Here is a 23,032-nt window from a genome sequence, read left to right as displayed (position 1 = left end):
GATCATATATAGTAATTTTGAGATGTCGCCATATGCTTGTTAAGCCTTTATTTGTTGTTGTTATTCTTCAACTTAATAACTTATTAAATCTATAAAATTTTCAGTTTTTCAACTTTTCCATGTGTAGAATAATTTCTGTTTTGTAAATATGTTTGCAATTTATTCAAAGGATTTTGTAATTGACATTCATCTGAAATAATGCGTCTGTATCTTTTGGACTGGCTATATGGTATACAGTTTTTATATGGGATGACATGAAGAATATTCCATATATTGGTGGATATTAGTTTTCTTGATATGAATATTTATAGAGATAGTCTTATCAATATTTTTATTACATTTACATCTAAAAATGAAGCATGCGTACTAGATGCAATATAAGTAAACTGAATCGTCGGGTGAAAATGATTTAGGCGATCAATAATTTTTTACAGTTCTTCAGTTGAATGCTTCCAGATCATACATATGTCATCTAAAAATCTGAACCAAAGAGATGGGTTAAACTTTTCGTTTTGAAGAAAATCCTTTTCTAATTTACCCATGAAAAGGGAAGAGTATGAAGGAGCCATATTAATACCCACTGACGTAACCATTATTTGTATGTAATTTGTATTAATAAATTGAAAATAATTATTTTCCAAGATATGTTTTATTATTTTACAAATATCTTCACTAAATAGTATGTTATCTGCATGCGGAATGTTGGTATATAGTGATGTTACATTTAATGATACCAGGATTATTTTAATGAAAGTAGTTGTATCTTTAATGTATGAAGGAAGTGATTTCAGTAAAGGTTGTAAAACACTATCAATAAATATGGATAGGTTTTCAGTACATGAATTACAACCTGATATAATGGGTCGTCCTGGAAAATTTAAAGGTCAATTATGGTCAGGAATTTTATGAGTTTTGGGTAATATGTAGAATTGAGATGTATTTATGTTAAGAGGGAAAGTATCAAATTCCTCATATACGGAATTATTATTTTTAGCAATGTCATTAATGCATGTTGATTTTTTTAAATTTAATTTCTATTGACGGGTCTTCGATAATATGTTTGTAGCAATTTTCATCATTTAATTGACGTTTAACTTCTTTAACATAATCTTTTTGATTAATAATAATAATAGTGTTTGATTTGTCATCCTTTTTAATCACTATACTGTCGTCATTCATTAGATAATATAAAGACCTAATTTCGTCCTTAGAAATATTACTATGATATTGCTTTTTATGATTACTAGTTAATATCTCTTTTGTGATCGCGTATATATATATAAATCTAAATATGAATCACGTAAAAGATGATTTAATTCTGTTATAAAAATGTTATCTGGGGTGACAAGTTTTAGGGTGACTTCTCCAACCAATTGGGGCGACTTCTCCAACTACTCTGGGGCTGCTTCTCCAGATACGTTGGGGTGAGTTCTCATAGGGCGAGTTCTCCATGGGGCGAGCTCTCCGCATACCGACATGAATATCAATTACCTATCCAAAGCTTTATCGTTTCCAGAATGAACCGTCCTTTGTTCATTCTACTACCTGAAGTATATTTGCAAGTAACAGTTTTTAATTATACTTATTTTCTTGGTCATTTATTCCATGCATATTTCTTTTCGTGTGCCGTGTACGCTTACAGAATTGTCTTACGACCGGGTTTATATTCCGGTACGGTATTAACTTTATATACAGATGAGATTGTAAACCAGTCTGAAACTGTCACACAAATATGGCGTTAAAAACGACGATGGTTACTCTGCGCTGAGTATTTTGGTTATTCACCAAAATGGTACATTAATTATTCAAGACTTATACACATGCAAACGCTTCATTCATAATGGAAAATTTCTCATTTCAATTTAGCCTTACTGATCGGCTGTGTTAATGCACACCTTTTCTTTTCTGCACTATACTATAGGTATCGGAGTAATATTGAAAGTAGCGACAAGCATTCGTTATGTAAACATTTTGAAGGCACTGCTGTATTGTAATTCATTTATTAGATTTTAAAAAATAATAATAAAGAATATAAACTTTGTAGTGCATATAATCGGATGCCAGCTTGAAATTGCCTATTCCAATCAATGATCTTTTAGCGTATTTATACTGGGAACTGACAATCGATTGTATTTACGTCTACGAGAACTGATATATTGTTTTGCTTCCATTTGGTTCCAGTCTTCATATTATTGGCAGACTCTGCATTATTATTTGTCCATTGGCGTCCACATTTGTTGGCCTCGCAGGAAAGTTAACATGATCATTCAGAATTGGTAACATTCGTTTTTCGAAGTATGTCTAGAAACCCAATGCATTTTCCGAAATGGCACTTGTTGCATGTTTTATTCTTGCTTCTATAACATAAGAATTATCAGTCTGTGAAATTCATTTGTCAATGAAAAGGACGTTTACAAATGACTGTCTGTCTTGAATGTTGAAACCGATATTATTTTTTAAATAATCAGTGACATTTTTCTTCAAGTGAAATGTACAAACAATGTGTCACTCCAGGGAATGATCACTTTAAACTTTTACATATCGCAGTTCATCATTTGAGTCGACAATCAAGTTTTATATTTCTTCATCTGTGAGATGCCAGGCATTTGTGAGAAGAAAGTATTCTAAGTTTCAAAATCAGATTTGCCATATAGAAAAGATGGGCCGAAAAAAATAGGAGACTCTCTGTTGGGGGTATCTAATCTAGGTATATCAAATTGTATTAGATTTGACATAAATAGAAAAAGAAATCATTCAAGTTGGCAATTAAAAGAATTGAGTATGTTGAAAAAAATGTAATGTAGATACACATGAAGAATAAATGAGAAGATGGATAACATTTTCTTGTAATATTTGCAGCCAGTCTTTTTTTGGAGTTTAAATATAAAACAATATAAGATGGATAAAATATGTTTCTTTTAATGCCTAGATTGAAAACAACATTTCAACATTAGTTGTAGGGAACTTATTACCGACATTATAAAAAACAAACACTTGAGTGATTACATGTATGATCTAGAACACGTACAGACACAGCATGATACATTAACCCTTTACCTCATGCAAGCGCCTTTGGACGTCTCTACTCCATTCACATAGAAGCACCTTTGGACGTTTCTTCTCCATTCGCATGGAAGCGCCTTTTGACGTTTCTGCTCCATCCGCATGGAAGCGCATTTTGACATCTGCTGTAAACATTGGCCAATTTTAGCAGGTTTTCGTAGCACCACCTTCAGAGAAAACCCCCTATTAGATACTTCATTCTTTGCTGTGAATGACCATTGCATCAGATCATGTGGTCGCTGTTTATGCTCTGGAAGAAACCTGCCATTTAAAGTAACAGGGTTTTATTCTCCTTTCTCCAAAATGGAGGTTGCCGATTTCATTCAATACTTTTCATGATTAGAATCACAACTATGAAAGCTTCAATAACTTAGGTAATGGCTCTGATATTGATGTAGGTAGCAATTAGTTTTTATAAATTATCAAATTCAGATGACTTAGTGTTATAGACGCAGACTAAGAACTTGTAAATTTCGAGTATGAGAAATGGCAGCTACAGTTGGTCACTCGGATTCACTGACTTGACAGTGAACAAGTTCTCTCAAGATTTTAAAGCACATAAAAATTCGTCCGTGAAAAATAATTACACAGCTATAATGATCAGACTTTACTCTTAAATTTTTCCATACATAATAAATGTGTACCAAGTATGTAAAATGGTTAAAATTGTTGTTAAACATAACATACACTACATTGCTTAACAGTAACCAGGCAGGCCTATGTGGATGGAGTCGAATAGGTAACGTGTTATATTTATAGCGCCCTGTACTGGGTAACTTAGCTACATGTGTATCGGAGGGCTAAAAAGCCATACACTCTGTGATGTAAAGGGTTAATACTTTAAAATACCTAATATATCATTTAATTCTATGCAAATTACGAATCTTCTGACAATCAATTTGCTGAGCTGTATGAATACCATTATGAAAGAGAGAGAGAACTTGTATTATCGAGGTAATGGAATTCATCACCCAAAATGTTATGACATTCGGTACATTTTCTTACTTTTATTTATATTATTACATTACATTGACTATTTTCAATATAGGTACTGGTATGCAATCGGCAATTAATAACTTTGACTTGGTCAAATTTTCTTATCAAAGACTGAATTATAAGATGGAAAGATAAAATGTTAATTTAAATACACCATTTTGCAATTAGTAATATACATTAATCAATCTGATAATAAAACTAATGATAAAATGCAATTTATATTGAAAAATATCGACTTTACCAAGTTTAACTGAATTTAATAAATGTACAGTTAATTATTTTTTACAATTGATAACATTACAAAAACAGGACATATATATGTTTGAATATGTTATTTATTATTTATTTTCTAACTGCTTCTTTCATATTTACTTTTCATATTTGATGGCATATTAAGAAAGCAGTGCGTTTATTTTAAATGGCAAAAATTTATACATTTTTTAAGAAATTTTAAATTTTATATAGATACTGTTTCATGTTAAACTCGTAACATAAGGTTTGCATATTCAGATGAAAGGTTGTACTGACAGCTTAAAGAAATTGCAGGGATAATATAATAATAATGATAAAAATTAAAGATTGTAAAATAGTAACTTAACAATATATAAGCAATCCAAAAGAAGACATACCTCACATAAAAGAGCCAGACTCACAAGCTTTCTTATAGTCACTGCAAAGAAACTTTCTTGCTCTTTCCTTTTACCATTCTGATAATATCCAAGATAACCAAATGAACACAAAATTGAGAATTTTAACACAGTGAATATATATATATATATATATATATATATATATATATATATATATATATATATATTCGAAACTTCTGATTCTTTTCATCTCGAGTCCAATTATTTACATTAAAAATCACTAACATTTTTTTTTTGGGGGGTATTCCCTGTTTGATCTTTTCAGACCAGTTAGGATGCCTGCCCTCCCCTTTTTTATGGTTATACAATTTTGCGATGTCTTTTTTTAAGATTTGTTATTGTTACCCAAAGGTGTTATAGTTTTTAAATTTAAAGTTGGAAGGGGTGTTTTTTCTTTATTAGGAATTTTTGTTGTTGTTATTATTGTAATTTTTGTTTATTTTTTCCATAATTTTTTCATTTTATTACAAATCCAGAAGTGTAGGTGATCTCTTGTCTGTCATAGACTGTCTCTTCTAGGTCTTCATCGTAATGTAGGTGGTAGTAGTTTTTTCTATTTTGTTCTTCCTCTTTCCATTTCTTTTTCTTCTCTCCACTGTCTTCATTCTCCGATCTCTCCATAAATTTGCCTTGTTTTTGTTTTATCTTTGGGTTCCATTTCCCTTTCTTTTCTCTCTCTGTTGTTATTTTTGTTGTTGTTGCTGTAGTTCTTGACCTTTCATTTGTTTAGTGTTTTGTTGTTCTCTTCCTTGATTTTCTTGTTGCTGTTGTTGTAAATGGTGGTGTTGTTAATTCCCATTTTGCTCTAATGACTTGGCTTTAGTTTTTTGAGTTGTTCTTTTTGCTTTTGTTGTTGCTGTTATTGTACTTTTTCCTTTCTTTAGTTTGATAGCTGTATTGGTTTCTCTTTTTCCTCTGTTTGTCTCTTTTGGGTGGGAAAAAATCATCGTTTTTTTGACAGAAGTTTGTTCTTCTTTCTCTGAAGTCATTGGGCATTTTATCTTCATGTGTCCTGTCATTCCGCAAATCCTGCATTTTCGATGGTATATGCATCCCTTATACCAGGATTTTACTGGAAACCCCGGTAAGAAGAAGACTGGCTTCATATTCTTCAGTTCTGCTTTTTCTATTTCCAGAATCCTTATCCCTTTTTTAATTGGATTATAGGGATATGTGTCAATTCAGGCATTTGTGACTTAGTTGGAACTGTTTTCAAACTTTTCAGTAGTTGCCTGCAGGGGTATTTGTAACGGCAAGTCTGATGGGTGTAGTTCTTCAGTCTTTTTTTTTGTTTTGATTTTCCATAATAATTCTAATATTATTGATGGTTCTTTTATCACTGCTTTTTCTCCTCCAATATACATTTCTCCATACAAAATTATCAGCTGGTTTCCCAATGGTCTTAAATTATAGTCTGTTGTTTCCTTTATATTTAGCCCATCAGTTAATTTAGTAAAGTCTTTGTCTGCCCATTTAATAGCGTTCATTACTGATACCAATGTAGGTCTTCTTTCCTAGGAAATTCCTGATAGATCTATTTCTTGGGTGCTCTCTTTATAAATGCATTCCAGGAATGAGCCTTCTATGGTTTCAGCTCTTCTTGTTTTGAAATATTTCTCTAAATCTAAAAGCTCTCTGCATCTTGCACATGCAGCACGATTGTTTCAGTTCAGTTTTAGTCTTGTAGTTTTGTAGTTATATTTTTTCTTTTATGTTTATTCATTAGAGAAAGTTTGTAACAAATGCTATTGTTCATATATCAATTCAAGTCTATAACAAACCATATTGTTCATACCTCTATTCAGAGTCTATTATATTCATTGACCGTTATGTATCAAAGTATGTCATTAAACGATAATTGTGTTTGGTCATACATGACACTGCCTACTCAGCTTACTGGATTCTGTGTGCAGTTAAAGTGGACATCAAACACATGCAACAGGTGTGATTGCTGAATTTCATAAAAGCACATTCTTTTAGTTTTAGCTGGTTATGTAGTTGAAAAGTTTTAGCCATTAGTCTTAAAATAGAAATCAGCTAACTACTTTTGATAAAAATTTTGAAAAATGAACACTTAAATGGAGTCTCTTAAATGGAGACAGAAATACAGTGATAAATATGTTAAGTTCCATAGCAATGCAATTCCATGTTATTATTTGCTAAGGTAGATTAGTAAATACCATTCACAAATGCCAACTTAAATCTTTTGTTTTGTTCTACGTATTTTATTGCCAATAAGATCATGTGTGTATACAAAGCAAAAAGACAGGATATAAGTTTGTCAATTTAAAAGTTTTACTCCTTTTTAATCATAGATAATTAATAGGCACGAGGTCTGGAAAACGTCAAGACAGCTTACATACATACGTATAATTAAGCAAGAGGGATAAAAGAATTATTAATCAGATGGATAGTGAATCATGTGGTCTTTAATGTAAAATTTTAAATCACAGTTGATTGATCAAAGAGTGAACATGTGTCTGAATCTTTTTCTGTTAAATTACTGCATTTCTTTTGTAGTAAATTTTGTAGCAAAATTACTGCATTTCTTTTGTAGCAAATTTTTGTGTGTTTAGGATGCAGTATAAAGTTCACTGCTAAATAAAAGTGTATCAGAATCAGTATTACTGATAATCTGCGATAAAATTCATTTCTTGTTCATTAATTAGTCTGCATTAAAAAACATGATGGCCATTTTCTGTTGGAAATCCATATGAGCAAGATTGATTACCAAATGCAAAATAACTTTGAGCAGAAGTTTTGTTCTTGTCAACTTGTCTTACAGTTCTTTTTTCTACATAAGTTGTTTCCTCTGTATAAAGGCTTCAGACAGCTAGATTTTGAGCTGTTATAAAATGGGGTATAGGTACAAGAAGAAAAGATGATAGCCTGACAAGAGGAAACACTAAAAGATGTAAGAAAGAAAAGATTAAGACAGGGTTCGTAGGGGACCTTGAAAAGCCTTCAAAATTGATTTTGTCCCTCAAGGCCTTGAAAACACCTTGAAAATTCAAAATATTGTCTGGGTACCTTGAAAAGCCTTGACTTGCTTGAAATTGAAAGGAGTTAATAAATAGTTTTTGTTTTACAGATTTAAATAGAAAGAAAGAAAAAAAGATCTCTTGCTAACTTTGTGCCAGCAGGGAAATTTCTGCAACTGGTCACTGCGCAGTTGTACATTTTGGACTAACAATTGCACGAAGCCCAAATGTGGCTGAGGTTTAAATTTGAATAATTTGTGTGCTTCAAAATGGCTGTCTGTCGATTCCAGCCTCGGTGGCTAGAGGAAGAAAAATATAAAGTTTAGAGTACGAGATCTTTCTCAGAGAACTTTGCAAAATGACAATTGTGCCAGAAGGAAATTCATTTGCATGCAATGGGAGAGTGCTCTACGGTCACATGCAGCTGGAAAAAAAACCAATCAATCTCTCATAAAGGCAAAACAAGAAGCCTTCAACATGAACATTTTTGATGAAAGAAGTATATGAACAGAGAGATTCAAGTTTTAAAATAGTAACTGTATATAGTCTTAATTATGAAATTAGTTCGTTCTGATTCTATAATTTGATTGAGTGGATATAGGACAGACAGTAAATGCAATGAAATGAATAAATCTAAAAATATCGACTACAGCTAAGCTGAGAGAAATATTAATATATCTAATATAAAGTAGTTGAAAATATCCATGCACTGTTTTTAAATAAGTGATAATACAAAAAAACAAATCTTTGTTACTTTTTTTGTTTTATGGGGGTGGGTGAAGAAGAAAGGCAGGTACTCAAAAAGACATTGAGACAGTGACAGCTTTTGCTGATTATGTATTGAAAGCAGAGATCCATAGGAAAATTTCCTTTGTCATGACATCAAATAGTTTGAGGGAAAGTGTTACGGACAAAATTGCTGAACTTGGAGCTCTTGTAAAACAGTGTGATGACAAGCTACAGGAACTGAAAAATTCACTCTAAAATATTTTGAACTTTGTAAATAGTTTAGTGTAGACAGAGTAAAATGAACATAGTTCAGTGACTGTACATTATTCTAGTGCCCAGATGTAGGATGTTGAGTATTAATGGGAATGATTTAAAAGTACATAATCTTGACTTCATGTTTTTTTAAAGAAATAAATTTGCAAGAAATGTTCGTTGTATGAAGTAATAGTAAGTATTGTGTTTACATATAGTTCATTTATGTATCCTTTAAAATTAATGTAAGAATGCACCTTGAAAAACATGATTTTGAACTTTGATAAACCTTGAAAATTTTGAAAGAAATATGCTACTAACCCTGTAAAGAAGTGTGGAGCAGAAGAAATTATGAAACGGAGTAATGTAAGAGTATAAATATATAACAGGTTTATATATAAATCTTATAAAACTAGTTCCATTAATTTATTTCATTCCTGGAATTTCTCTTACAGTATCTTCATCTCCATTATGGCCCATTATTGTCCATTACTGCCCATTTCTATACATTACTTTGTTTAGGGAGACCAGCATGGAGCATAAGAAGCCCATGTTAAGCAATTTATTTAAAGCATGAATTGTAATTTTATATCTGGGGTAATAGGCATTTACCAGAATGTCTATAATACAAGTCACACCGGACATGTAGGCATTCAGCACCGACTCTTTCAGTAATGGGTGTCATTTTCTAGAATCTGATTCTATATAACTTTAGTGGCAAGTATTCACTTCATTTGGATTTATATGAATCCATATTCCTTTGGAAGGTCATTATTTTGGCATTCCTGGCATCCACCTCATTCCAGCTAACTGAAATGTAGGTCACCAGAACTTGAAAACATCTCTCTTTGCTTGTGGCTTAATTTGATTCTGTTTGGAATAAGAAATTGATTGAAGCAGTAAGTTGAACACATCAAGTTAATAATTTTGATTTTATAAGTGTCAGAATTCCAGTTGATCTACTTTTGCAGGGTAACAATCCATCTCAGTTGGAGAAAGAGATTGGATCTGTACAGCTGCCAGCAAATGAACATTACTTTGGATTAGTGAATGTAAGACTTACTCTGTCCTTGTCTCTTCATTCTCCATCTTTATGTGCATCACTTTTTCCTCTGTCTGAATCCCAGCTTCATCTAATCTCATTTTTCTTAGTTGGAATGATTAATCATAATAGGGTCCTATATGACTATGACACTACAGTGGCATGGTATAGCAAGATCTTTAGTTTGGTTTACCGTCTTAAGCATGCATGTATACCATACACATTTAAAGAAACTGATAGCCAGACTCAGCTTCTTCATTTGGAACAGTTTGTACACTGCCTGCAAACTTAATCCACAATCAGGATTTTTACACTGCCTGCAAACTTAATCCACAATCAGGATTTGTACACTGCCTGCAAACTTAATCCATAGTCAGGATTACAAAGAATTAAATTTTGCTGTTTATATCAGATGTGTTATATAGTCTATCATGGCAGTGTTGAAGTACATATTTGCCAAAAGGTCCTGGCTGTTGGTTGCATTTAGCATATGGTCATTCACATCGATGCATTAATAATAAACTTTAAATGTGTATGATGATTTTGCAGAGGTTGCTCAAATCATGTTCTACTGCGAATACTGTATTTGTCCAATATGATACATGTAACATTTATATACAGGCTTAACTGTAATAAAATAATAAAAGTTCTTTTTGTTCACTGTTCTTTATGATCGCTGTTTAATTGTTCGTAACTGAATTGTATCTGATTGCCTTGTAATTCTGTTTCAGTTTGGAAACACTTGCTACTGTAATTCAGTCCTTCAGGCACTGTATTTCTGTAGACCATTCCGAGAAAAGGTGTTACAATACAAACAACAACAGAAGAATCAAAAAAAAGAAACACTGCTTACATGTCTAGCAGATCTTTTCTACAGTATCGCTACACAGAAGAAGAAAGTTGGAACATTGGCACCCAAAAGATTTGTTACAAGGCTACGGAAAGAATATGGTGAGCTTTGATATGTAGTAAAGCATAGACTTGACTGATAAAGCAGTAATACCACAAAGTGCTGTTTTAAGTAGCCTTGTTTCATACTTTTATAAAAATAGAATTTTACCATAGATTAAACTTTTAGCATATTGGTCATAGACCAGAAAAGTAGGCCTATAGTCTGATGTTCATAATATTTCTGTTACCACAAGTTTGTTATGGCAAGAAACTTTATACACATGTTCATTCCAATGCCCTGTTTGTCCAGAATAATAAATAAATATGATGCGCATTCAGTATATGATATGGTGATCATCTTGGAAATCTTAATGCAACATTTTTACAATTGATGGACATTTCAGCTTCGGGTTTTCACTGAAAGACTTGTGATTTCCAATGGCAGTAAGTGAAAATGGTGCTGACCTAACATTCAGTATGGTCACTAAAGTGGTGATAATGCAAACTGTACATCCTCCTAAATAGATGGTCATATTGTTTTGGTTTTCACTGAAGTACTTACAATGTCTGGTTGGTATTAAATGAAAACGGTGCCTTGGGACATCCAATATGGCTACCACAGTTACAATTCCCATCTTGAAAATCTTATTATAGCTCCTTCAAAATGGATGGTCATTTTGACATGAGGTTTTCACTGAGATGTCTTATAATGTGTAGTTGATCCTAAGTTAAAATGTTCCAGTCTGACGAATATGGCAGCCATCTTCAATATTTTGTTATCACAACTTTTCCATAATGGATAGTCATATTGGCATAGAACTTTCACTGTAAGTCGTTTTATGATATACAATTTGTTTTAAATGATAATGTCATTTTTTTTAAGCATCCAGTATGGTTGTCGTATTCGCAGTCTGAATAATTGTTCTAATTCCATTTCTCCTAGTTGGATGCTCATATTGATATGGGGTTTTCAACAGTAGACCTCTTACGATGTTTAGTTTGATAATAGATCCAAATGTTGCCAATCTGACATACAAAATTTGGCCATCTTGAAAAATTTGCTATCGTTATTAATTCTGAATGGATTATCATATGGCCGTGTTATTTTCACTGAAATACAAGTATTGAGGTCTTGTTGGTCCGAAATGACTTGGTGCTGATCTGACATCCAATCTTATGGCCATGGTGTTGATCTTGTAAATCTTGTTGGTCCTAAATGACTTGGAGCTGATCTGACATCCAATCTTATGACCATGGGGTTGATCTTGTAAATCTTGTTGGTCCTAAATGACTTTGGTGCTAATCTGACATCCAATCTTATGACCATGGGGTTGATCTTGTAAATCTTGTTGGTCCTAAATGACTTGGTGCTGATCTGACATCCAATCTCATGGCCATTGTGTTGATCTTGTAAATCTTGTTGGTCCTAAATGACTTTGGTGCTAATCTGACATCCAATCTTATGACCATGGGGTTGATCTTGTAAATATTGTTGGTCCTAAATGACTTGGTGCTGATCTGACATCCAATCTCATGGCCATTGTGTTGATCTTGTAAATCTTGTTGGTCCTAAATGACTTTGGTGCTAATCTGACATCCAATCTTATGACCATGGGGTTGATCTTGTAAATCTTGTTGGTCCTAAATGACTTGGTGCTGATCTGACATCCAATCTCATGGCCATTGTGTTGATCTTGTAAATCTTGTTGGTCCTAAATGACTTGTTGCTAATCTGACATCCAATCTCATGACCATGGGGTTGATCTTGTAAATCTTGTTGGTCCTAAATGACTTGGTGCTGATCTGACATCCAATCTCATGGCCATTGTGTTGATCTTGTAAATCTTGTTGGTGTTAATCTGACATCCAATCTCATGACCATGGGGTTGATATTGTAAATCTTGTTGGTCCTAAATGACTTGGTGCTGATCTGACGTCCAGTCTCATGGCCATTGTGTTGATCTTGTAAATCTTGGTGGTCCTAAATGACCTGGTGCTAATCTGACATCCAATTTCATGGCCATGGTGTTGATCTTGTAAATCTTGTTTTCTCTGCTTCATCTGAATTAGTAATCGTAGCAACATGATGCTTTCACTGAAATACTTAAGTCAAAATAATGCCACACAAACTTCCAGTATGGCTGCCTTTGTAGTCAGCATGGAGATTTTGTTATAGCTTCTTCTGATGAACAGATAGTCATGTCAGCATGGAGTTTTCAACAACAAAAAATTTGTATTATACCAGGTTGGTCCTAAATAAAGGTGATGCTGGTTAGTGTTGGCCGTCTTGAAATTTTCTTGAAAGGATGGTCACAGTGACATGGAGTTTTGTCTAAAACATTTTCACTATATATGATTGGTTCTAAATGGAAGTGTTTCCAATGTGACCTCCCAAAATGAAAATAAAACTTGTAACTGCTATGGATGGTCCTTTAGACATTATTTTTATGAAAATCTTTCTTATTTCATATATCTGTTCATATATTAAAATGATTTAAACTACCATTTAGCCACTTGATCTTATTACTGGAAATCTTTGGAAGGCTTCTGGTGAACAGGTGGTTATATAAACATGGGGTTTTTCACTAAAATAGTATTGCAGTTTGTTGCTAGTTCTTAATGAAAATTGTGTCTATTTCACTGCCAGCATGTCACAAAAATGACCATTTAAAAACCTTAATGTCGTTACTCTTACATGATAGGTGGAGTTGGCATGGGGTTTTGACTAAAACATTTCTTGCAGTATTTCATTGGTTTTAGATGAAAATGGTTCAGGCCAGACCATCAACATAACTATACTTTTATGAAGGAGTTTGAAAACCAGACCTAATTGAACTAAACACATAGTTTACTAAACACTATATCATCATTTGCTACAACCTGTTTTGTAGAAAATTTAATTACATCGATGCAATCTTGCAAAAGATGTTTTCTAAATTGACATGTAAATTTAACTAGTTTACTTTTTATATAGATAACTGAACTCAAGTCTACATCACAAGTAAAAATAATTCCTGTAGATTTTTTAAATTGCATAACTGGAGTAAATATTGAATGTCTTCACTCCACACAAACACCATCCAAAAGTGTAACATCCCATGTATCACCCTTGTGTGACAGACATTGGTGAGTTGGAAAATCGAGACAACTTGGATTGTTTGGCCAGCCTATGTATTGCCACTTTGTAAACAACTGATTTCACTCTTGTTGGCATTGCACAGGTAGTTTCAGGTGAAATTAAATAGTTTTTGGAAGTGAACAGGTAAATAATCGAATCTTGATGGGTTGTGTACATTAGGGTTAAAGCCCATGGTTAATCAGCCATTGACAATACAGGATGTTCATCATTTTAGTAAATAATAATTGAATAATAGCTCAAGCTTTACTCCCTGTATCATTAGCAATTCGCCATGAGGTCAGTCCATTCACTTTTATTGAAAGAGAATCTCATTTTCATTAATGCATATGACGAACATTTCTTTTGCAGAATTATTTGACAACTATATGCAACAGGATGCACATGAATTCCTCAACTACCTTCTGAATCGAGTTGCAGAATTATTGCAAGGTAAGCTGTCTTGTTCATATTCATAAAGCAAATCCATATTTATCTCAACTAGTAATCAACCCATTAACCAAATCCATATTTATCTCATCTAGTAACACTGGACAACAAATTTTTACAAAAGTCATGTTACTGAAATAAAATTAGTCAATTCTTATCAATTTTTATGTGCTGAACACGAATATGACAGTCAAATTGCAAAATTGGCTCTAGTTTTTTTGTAATCTGCAAGAAATTAATGTTTACATAACGAAATGCATTCCAATAGTAAAAGGTCAACTGTAATAGCCTACCTATAAAAAATCAAGTCATTGACTACATCTTAGATTTCTTCACCTGTCTCTTGTACAGCTGTTCGGGAGCATCTCTGAGGAGTGTCCAGCAGTAGTCAGCCAGCATTGTAGTGGACCATTTTCCCTGGTATCTTTGTTCCATTGTTGCGATATCTTGATGAAAACGTTCGCCGTGTTCATCACTAACAATACCACAGTTGCTAGGAAAGAAATCCAAATGGGAATGAAGGAAGTGAATCTTTAGAGACATATTGCAGCCAAGTTTCTTATACTTCATCAACATGTCTTCTACTAGTTCCTTATAGTTTTCTGCCCTAACATTTCCGAGGAAGTTTGTAGAAACTAGGCGAAAAGCATTCCATGCTTGTTTCGCGTCACCTTCCAGCAAGTTGTTGAACCGGTCATCTTTGAAAAGCTCTCGAATCTGAGGACCCACAAAAACTCCCTCTTTAATCTTTGCTTCGCTGAGTCGAGGGAATTTTTCATGCAGGTATCGGAATGCTGGCAAAGTCCGGTCAATGGCTTTCACGAAGTTCTTCATCAAACCTAGTTTGATGTGAAGGGGTGGTAGCAAGATTTTCTGAGCCTCAACCAGAGCTGGGTGTTGGATATTCTTCTCTCCAATGGCTACATTCTGCCTGTGAGTCCATTCCTTCCTCATGTAGTGCATTTCCCTTGCTCGGCTATCCCACTCGCATAAGAAACACATGTATTTTGTATATCCTTGCTGCAGTCCCATTAAAAGGGCAACTACCTTCAAATCACCACAGAGGTGCCAGCTGTACTTGTTATACTCAATGGAATTCAGTAGCTGCCTTAAGTTATCGTATGTCTCTTTCATGTGGACAGCATACGCTACTGGAATAGATGGAAGAATGTTTCCATTGTGCAAAAGCACAGCCTTGATACTCAGTTTCGAAGAGTCCACAAATAGTCTCCATTCTTGTGGGTCATGAGTGATTTTTAAAGCATTCATGAGGCCCTCAATATCGGAACAGAATATCAGATTACTTTCCTTTCTGAAGAAAGGCTCCAATTGCTGGTGGCGCTTTCGATATGCAGTAATTGTGACATCTTCTTCTAGAAGATTCCATTGTTGGAGTCTTGATCCTAGCAATTCTGCCTTGTTCTTTGATAAGTCCAAATCACGAATCAGGTCATTTAGTTCTTCCTGTGTTATTCTGTGTGGGGTTGATGATGCACCACAGTGAAAATCTGGATCACTGCATGCTGATGGACCAGGAGAAGAACAGGTCGACTCACCTTTGTCTTCGTCAGATGAATCAAGAGAATATTCTGCTGGAGGTTCTGGAATAGGAAGTCCCTCACCATGTGGAACTGGTCTCAATGCAGACGGAATGTTTGGGTAGACTATTCTCGACTTCTTTCGCTTCGTTATTCCGCCGGAAAGAGGAGGAACCAAGCAGAAGTAACAGTCATTTAGGTGGTTGCTTGGCTCTCTCCACACCATTGGGACTGCAAACGGCATTGATGACCTTTTGCAATTCAACCACTGTGAAAGCTGTGTTGTACATGTAGCACAGCATATATGCGGAGCCCAAGGCTTGTCTTGGTCACCAACCTTGCATCCGAAGTAAAGATGATATGCCTTCTTCACTTGAGAATTGATACTTTTCTTCTGGTTGGCAAATGTCACTTCCCCACAAATATAGCAAACATTGTCCGCGGTATTAACACACTTTCGAGGCATTACTGTTCTTTATTGTACGTAAATGGATAAAATAATAAGTTTTATGTAACAGTAGCTTGAACTGTCTCGCACAACGTCTAAAATATTTCAAATGCTGAACCTATCTGATTGGGCTTTATATAGTACACTGCTTACGTCAGCTTCAGCAGCCGCCTGGCATTAGTATAATAGGCCTACACATGTATAGTACACTGCTGACGTCAACTTACTTCAGCAGCCGCATGGCATTAGTATTGCATTGCATCAGAAAATGATGCAATCAACTGTGGATGATGTGAGCATGATGGTATTATGCAATGTTACATCATTATTCCGGATGTTGCTGCAGTCCTACTGGAGAAATTTACACAGTGAAACATAGAAAATGAGGTATATGAATATCTTCAAAACAAGAGCCAATACAAATTTTTCACGGTTATATTCGTGTTCGGCACACCAAAATACTACAGATTAGGGCCTTTTCAAGTCAGTAATGATTTCACTGTTGACCAGTGTAATCAACCTCATAAAGCAAATCCATATTTATCTCAACTAGTAATAACCTAATAAACCAAATCCATATTTATCTCAACTAGTAATCAACCTCATTAACCAAATCCATATTTGTCTCAACTAGTAATCAACCTCATAAAGCAAATCCATATTTATCTCAACTAGTAATCAACCTCATAAACCAAATCTATATTAATCTCAGCTAGTAATCAACCTCATAAACCAAATCCATATTTATCTCAACTGGTAATCAACCTCATAAACCAAATCTGTATTTTATCTCAACTAGTAATCAACCTCATAAAGCAAATCCATATTTATCTCAACTGGTAATCAACCTCATTAACCAAATCCATATTTGTTTCAACTAGTAATCAACCTCATAAACCAAATCCATATTTATCTCAACTAGTAATCAACCTCATTAACCAAATCCATATTTATCTCAAGTAGTAATCAACCTCATTAACCAAATCCGTTGTTGTTGTCTCAACTAGTAATCAACCTCATAAACCAAATCTATATTTATATCAACTAGTAATCAGCCATAAGAGCTTGTGGGATGGTTTGTCGTCAGTCCATCCTTAGCATAAGTATGTTATTGATACATCTCCCAACTAGATTGCAGTGAAACTGTATGTGCACACACACACACACACATTGATCTAGTTGGTCATAAATGACATTGGTGCCAACCTGATGTATAATATGATCTTGAAAATTGTGTCGCTTCTTTTTCTGAATGAATGGTCATATCACCACAGGGTTTTCGCTGACAGATTAATTATGTCTAGTTGGTCTTAAATGAAAATGGTGCCAATCTGAGACCCAACATGGCCACCATAGGAGCCATCTTAAAAATGTGTTATTGGCACTCCTCCTGAATATAGTCATATTGATGGTTCTTTTCATTTATGCCATTTGCAAATCCAATATGGCTGCCACAGTGGCCATTTTGAGAATCTTGTTTTTACTACACTTCAATAAATGGTGATATCAAGATAGGGTTTTTACTAAAATACTTTATGCTGCTTAGTTGGTCCAAATGAAAATGGTGTTACTCAGACAACCAATATTGCCATCACAGTAGTCATCTAAAAAAAATTTTATGACTACTAAATGAATTGTCATATCAGAAAGGTTTTCACTAAAAGACATTTATGATGTCTAATTGGTCATAAATGAAAATGGTGCCAATCAGACCTCCTAGATGACTGGTTATCTTAACACTGTGCTATCTCCAGAAGACTTCTAATGATGTCTAGTTGGTCCTTAATTTAAATGGTGCCAATTTGACATCCAGTATGGCCACTCTGATGGCCATCTTGAAAATCCCACTGCTGGTCCTCCTACATAGGATGTCATCTTGACATTGTATTTTCATCAGAAGAATTCTTACAGTGTCTGTTTGGTTCCAGTTGAAAATGATGCAAGCTGACTATCAATTAGGCCACTAAGTGGTTAGAGCATACGCCTTGGATTTGGGAGGCCACATCTTTGAACCCCGTTTGAATTATACCAAAGACTTACAAAAATGGTAATTGCAGCTGCTTTGCTTAGCACCCACAAAAACAAAGACATCCTTTATGCAGTGCTCAAAGAAAATATTTTTTAGGCACATGACCAGGGCTGGTGACTTAAATACCACAAACTCTGACTGAAATTCCACAAGCTTAGACTCCACTTTCCACATGCCCAAAATTTCCCCTTTTTCAGTGTTGTCACACAACGTTGCAATAGCTACAGGTCGAATATAAATTCAATAGGGTTCAGAGGGGTTTGAAGGTAATGCAAGTGTCATTAGTGTTCATCACTACATTCAAACTTCTCAGCTGGATTCGCTGAGTGAATCCTAGTCAGAACCAAGTTGACGTTTTTTTTGCTGGCATGCTTCACAAAGTAAAACAACATCAGCCATGAGTTCTGAAATTTATATTTATTGGGCCTTGCTGATACTTCAAAGAAACATTGCCGCTGTTCACAAACTTGTCAAAATATAATACATATGGCTTAAACATTCCTATTGAAGGCAATGATATGTAATAACTTTTTGTTCTTGTGCATCTAGCATCTCTTTGATTTGCCTAAAATGGGTTGTTCCACTTCCTGAACCTCCCTATGCAAATTAGCACAGTGGGCTCACCTGATGCAGCCTTCAAACACATCTACACAGCTATTGACATCCAGTTAAAATGTGCAATGGTGGTTTATACCTAACCTCTTTGCCATTTGATTGCAGCTAATTAAACTGACCAAGGGATAGTTTTACATTTGCTCCGGTCATGGTCGTTTTCGATTTATAAATGCTACATGTAATGGGCATATACTGAAAGTGGTGTTTTTTTTTCTTCTTCTATTTTTTGAAGAATACTGAAATTGTGTGTTCTTGAAACACAACCATGTCATGGGAATTTGGGAGTAAAAAATCGTATTTTTCATATGACACGACATGCTTCAATTTGATTAAAATCAGTTCTCAGTTTCACATTGGACAGTGGTGATCTGATTGAGATTATGCCATGTTATGGCAGGTGTGTCAACATTTTGAAAATGCATTTACACATTTCATCAGCTTTTTCAAAGTTTCCTCTGGCAAATTATAATTTTTTCGACAAACCTGATGGGCAACTTACTTAGAATACAGGACAGGCTTGATCTAAAATTAGAGGGAACCCATGCACAGTGCTGTCAGATTTGTAAGCACTGCATTATGGCTTCCATAATGGCCATCATGAAAATCATACTGCCACTTCTCTTGAGTGGATGGTGATATTGACATAGGGTTTTCACCAAAAGACTTCTGCTGATATCTGATTAATTGTAAATGAAATGGTGCCAATCTGACATCCAGAATGTCCTCCATAGCAATAAATTTTAAAATATTGTATAGCTGAAGAATATCAGAGATGGTTTCAATACTCATCAACAAAAAGGAAGAAATGGTCTTGTCCTGAATTTTGCCCTGTGGAGCATCAGTCTCTTCAAGGGACTCTTGTTGACTTTCCTGCCTCAGCACGTTGTGAGACATGGGTTTCATATTTTGGTAGTGGCAGTGTTAACATTAAGATTCTGTGTTAAAGTTTTGTATGACAGCTTTTGCAAGTCATATTCAGTTGGGGTTACATCATAATAGGATGTACCAGTGAATCACTTTTTTCTAACAGGACTCATTGCAAAAAGACCAAAGTTGCAATATTTCCCTAATGATAGGTCCATTCTTGGCATGTTTAGATAGCATGTTTTTTTCTTCAGGGAGTATGTTCATCCTGTCCTTTCTGAGGCATTAACCATGTTTTTATGATGGGAGTAATACTAAACAAATTTAATAAAGTTACCAATGTTTTTAGGTAGTTAAGTTTATTTAAGACTTGTGTCTTTTATTGAATGCATGTGTCATCTGCTCAGGTGGTTTGCTACATGCCTGCGGTATGATGCCCCACTGATAGACACTACTATAAACTGCCATGCTGCAGACATTGAAGCGATATGACTAAAATTGTTAAGCTACATTAAAAATCTAAATCCCTCCAAGCACATACGATGTTCTTAATGATATTTAAAATGTAAGCCAAAAATCACATTTATTTATATTTTTAAAATAATTTTTCAATATTCATGCAGCTTTGGTTCATTGTAAACATTGGTTTTTCGAGAATAATTTATGAGTAGAGTAATTGCATATTTCACTTGTTATTCCCAAGCATAACATTCATAGGATATTTAGTGTTATCCTTGTCCAGTCATCTTTCAGTTACAAATTAGGTTTTTTTTTCAGGCATTATGGTGGGGCATATAGGCACCATGAACATTCTGTAGAATACTTCTTCCTTTTGTTTTTTTGACAAGAGAGTCATTTTTCTAACTTTATTCACAACATTTACAGACAGTACTTGAACAAATTAAGATCATAGCTGTGAAACTTAATGTTGTATAAGAAACTAAAACTGTGAATGGAGTAGTGGAGGCAGATAGTGTGTAGTGAATTTAATATTATTAATGTTTGATTTGTTTTGCAGTTGACAAAACATTTAATAACAGCAAAATAGTAGTACAGTTTTGTTATTTTTTTCAGCTGAAAAACAAGGGAACAAAGCAAAGAATGGTGAAAATCATTCTAAGCCAGAGCCAACATGGGTGGAAGAATTATTCCAGGGAACTTTCACAAATGAAACACGGTGCCTCAACTGTGAAACTGTAAGTGGTTTTCACTATTTTTAAAATGTACAGAATCAAGGAAAAGTATGGGAATGCGTGATTTGCAGTTTTAACTTGACAGACACATTCTCTCATTTGTTGCATGGATTTAGATTGACTGATGCAATGGTTTCGTTATACTGATTTTTATGGATTTTTATTTAGCTCACATGACCATAAGACTAGGATAGCTTAGGGTATATCTTATTGCCATTGTGAATCATGCAGTGTGAAGTATCATCTATCCACATTTCCTATTTTTAATTCCTTTTCAAAAGTAAATTGTATAACTTACACCATACTATAAGGGAACATTCTTGAATCAAGGCCTATTAGTTTTAAAATACTTGCTGTTGATCTGCAGTCAGATATAGCAACTGGTGTGTGAAATAGAAGACCTTTAAATGACTTCACAACAATTACAACAGAATCCTTGTATTAAGGATTGTGAAGATTATGCAGATGGTGCCTGCTATAATTTTTGTATGTCTTTGGAGTTTCTCCATTGAATACAGTACTCACTAACAATAATACTAGGAAATAAACTCCATTATCTCTTTAATCCAGCCCTTTTGGAAAGAAATTGTCTTTCCTGTCTATTATATCATATAGGCTATGCAGTGTATATATATATATATATATATATATATATATATATATATATATATATATATATATATATATATACAGGGATGGTCCTGGCTTTTAAAAAGCTGTCGCCAAAAAAATCGCCAACCTCAATATTTTGTCGCCAATTTTCAAAAAGTGTCGCCAAAACAAGTAGTGTACATTTTTCCAAGTGTTACTTTAGTCTATTAATGTAACAGGCAATGAAAATTACAAAAGATGGGTTAGTTAATACTTTAATTACAACAAGCATTAACAAAATGTTACAAAGTGTTACATGAAGATCTGTCGCGATTTTAGGACTGCCCACTTGTTGAATGCAGTTTCAAAGTCTAATTTTTCACATCTGTACATGCTGATTCTCATTAAATTCTCGAGAGATGAGATGCAGAGCTTATTTCTGATGTCAGTTTTTATGAGGTTCATCTTACTGAATCCACGTTCACAGTCTACAGTGCTGACAGGTGACACCAGTGGTCTCTCAGCAGCCCCACCCCACCCCCCACCCTTTTATGGCTAGCTTCACAAAGCTTGTAGTGAATTGCTTCCTAAATCCCAAGAATGATCACTGAATGCTGTATAAATTTTCTCGACAAGCAAAATGGGATCTCCATTCCCACGAATGAAACTTACACGAGCCAACACCTGGCAATATTGGACCGTATATATAAGCATAAATTCACACCCAATTTAGGGATTCTCTCACTCCTGTATTTTGCGAAATAAATAATTATTAATTATGCAAAACTGTTTTTTTTTTGGTGCTATTTCTTTTTGCGAAGTTTAAGTCTCTGCAGCCGTAACACGGAATTGATGGCAAAAGGAAAAGATCAATGAGTAAAATGCTGCACTGGTGACAGATATAATTGTGATTGAGATTTTTTCCATTTGCTTTGTATTTATACACAGTAGGTACTTCAGATGTTATCAGTTTTCTATAAAGGTTCAGCAAAACTATTGTATTGGTATATGTAAAAAAAAAAAAAATAACACAGAAGGATTAGCCATACAATTAATTGTATCTGTTCTATTCGCGTCTTAAGGAGTCGGTCAGTTGTAGGTATAGTGCGGTAGCATGATTGACCTTCGCAGCATACAGTACTCAGCCCAGATGTCAGCATTATCAGATTATGATGTAACAATGCACTGTAAAGATGGGGTCGTCAATAAGAACAAAGGATCGTTTGTGTAACAGATTGATTCCAATGCATTGCTTAGTCAAGTTTGTGGCTTCCTTTCGTTCTCCCTTTTAATTTATCCAGTACAAATCCATGATTGTAAGTACAAATTAAATAACCAAAAAGTATGTCGCTAAAAAAATCACCAGATGGGATATTTTTGTCGCCAATAAGGGAAAAAAATCGCAATTTGCGACATTGGCGAAGCCCAGGACGATCCCTGATATATATATATATATATATATATATATATATATATATATATATATATATATATATAGGCTATGCGAATAGCATGTATGGTAAGAAATTCGTCCTGGTACCTATATAACAATCTCCCCAAGCCACTGTTAAGTGATATGTGTATG

At 34.2% G+C, this 23,032-nt stretch overlaps 1 protein-coding gene across 1 annotated transcript in view; it reads left to right on the top strand.

The window, feature by feature from the left end:
• The first annotated feature begins 1,715 nt into the window (after positions 1 to 1,715).
• Positions 1,716 to 23,032, top strand: part of LOC149798493 (ubiquitin carboxyl-terminal hydrolase 46-like) — a 47,297-nt gene continuing 25,980 nt past the window's right edge. Inside the window, exons 1-5 of the mRNA XM_089963693.1 lie at positions 1,716 to 1,792; positions 9,643 to 9,723; positions 10,445 to 10,664; positions 14,092 to 14,172; positions 20,738 to 20,859. Coding sequence (XP_089819819.1) covers positions 1,790 to 1,792; positions 9,643 to 9,723; positions 10,445 to 10,664; positions 14,092 to 14,172; positions 20,738 to 20,859 — 507 coding nt within the window. The 5' untranslated portion in view covers positions 1,716 to 1,789. The remainder of the gene's footprint in view (positions 1,793 to 9,642; positions 9,724 to 10,444; positions 10,665 to 14,091; positions 14,173 to 20,737; positions 20,860 to 23,032) is intronic.

Source organism: Sinohyriopsis cumingii, chromosome 6, assembly GCF_028554795.1.
Source record: "Sinohyriopsis cumingii isolate HCF-2022 chromosome 6, ASM2855479v2, whole genome shotgun sequence".
Taxonomy (NCBI): domain Eukaryota; kingdom Metazoa; phylum Mollusca; class Bivalvia; order Unionida; family Unionidae; genus Sinohyriopsis; species Sinohyriopsis cumingii.
This window is presented reverse-complemented; position numbering and strand designations above follow the sequence as displayed.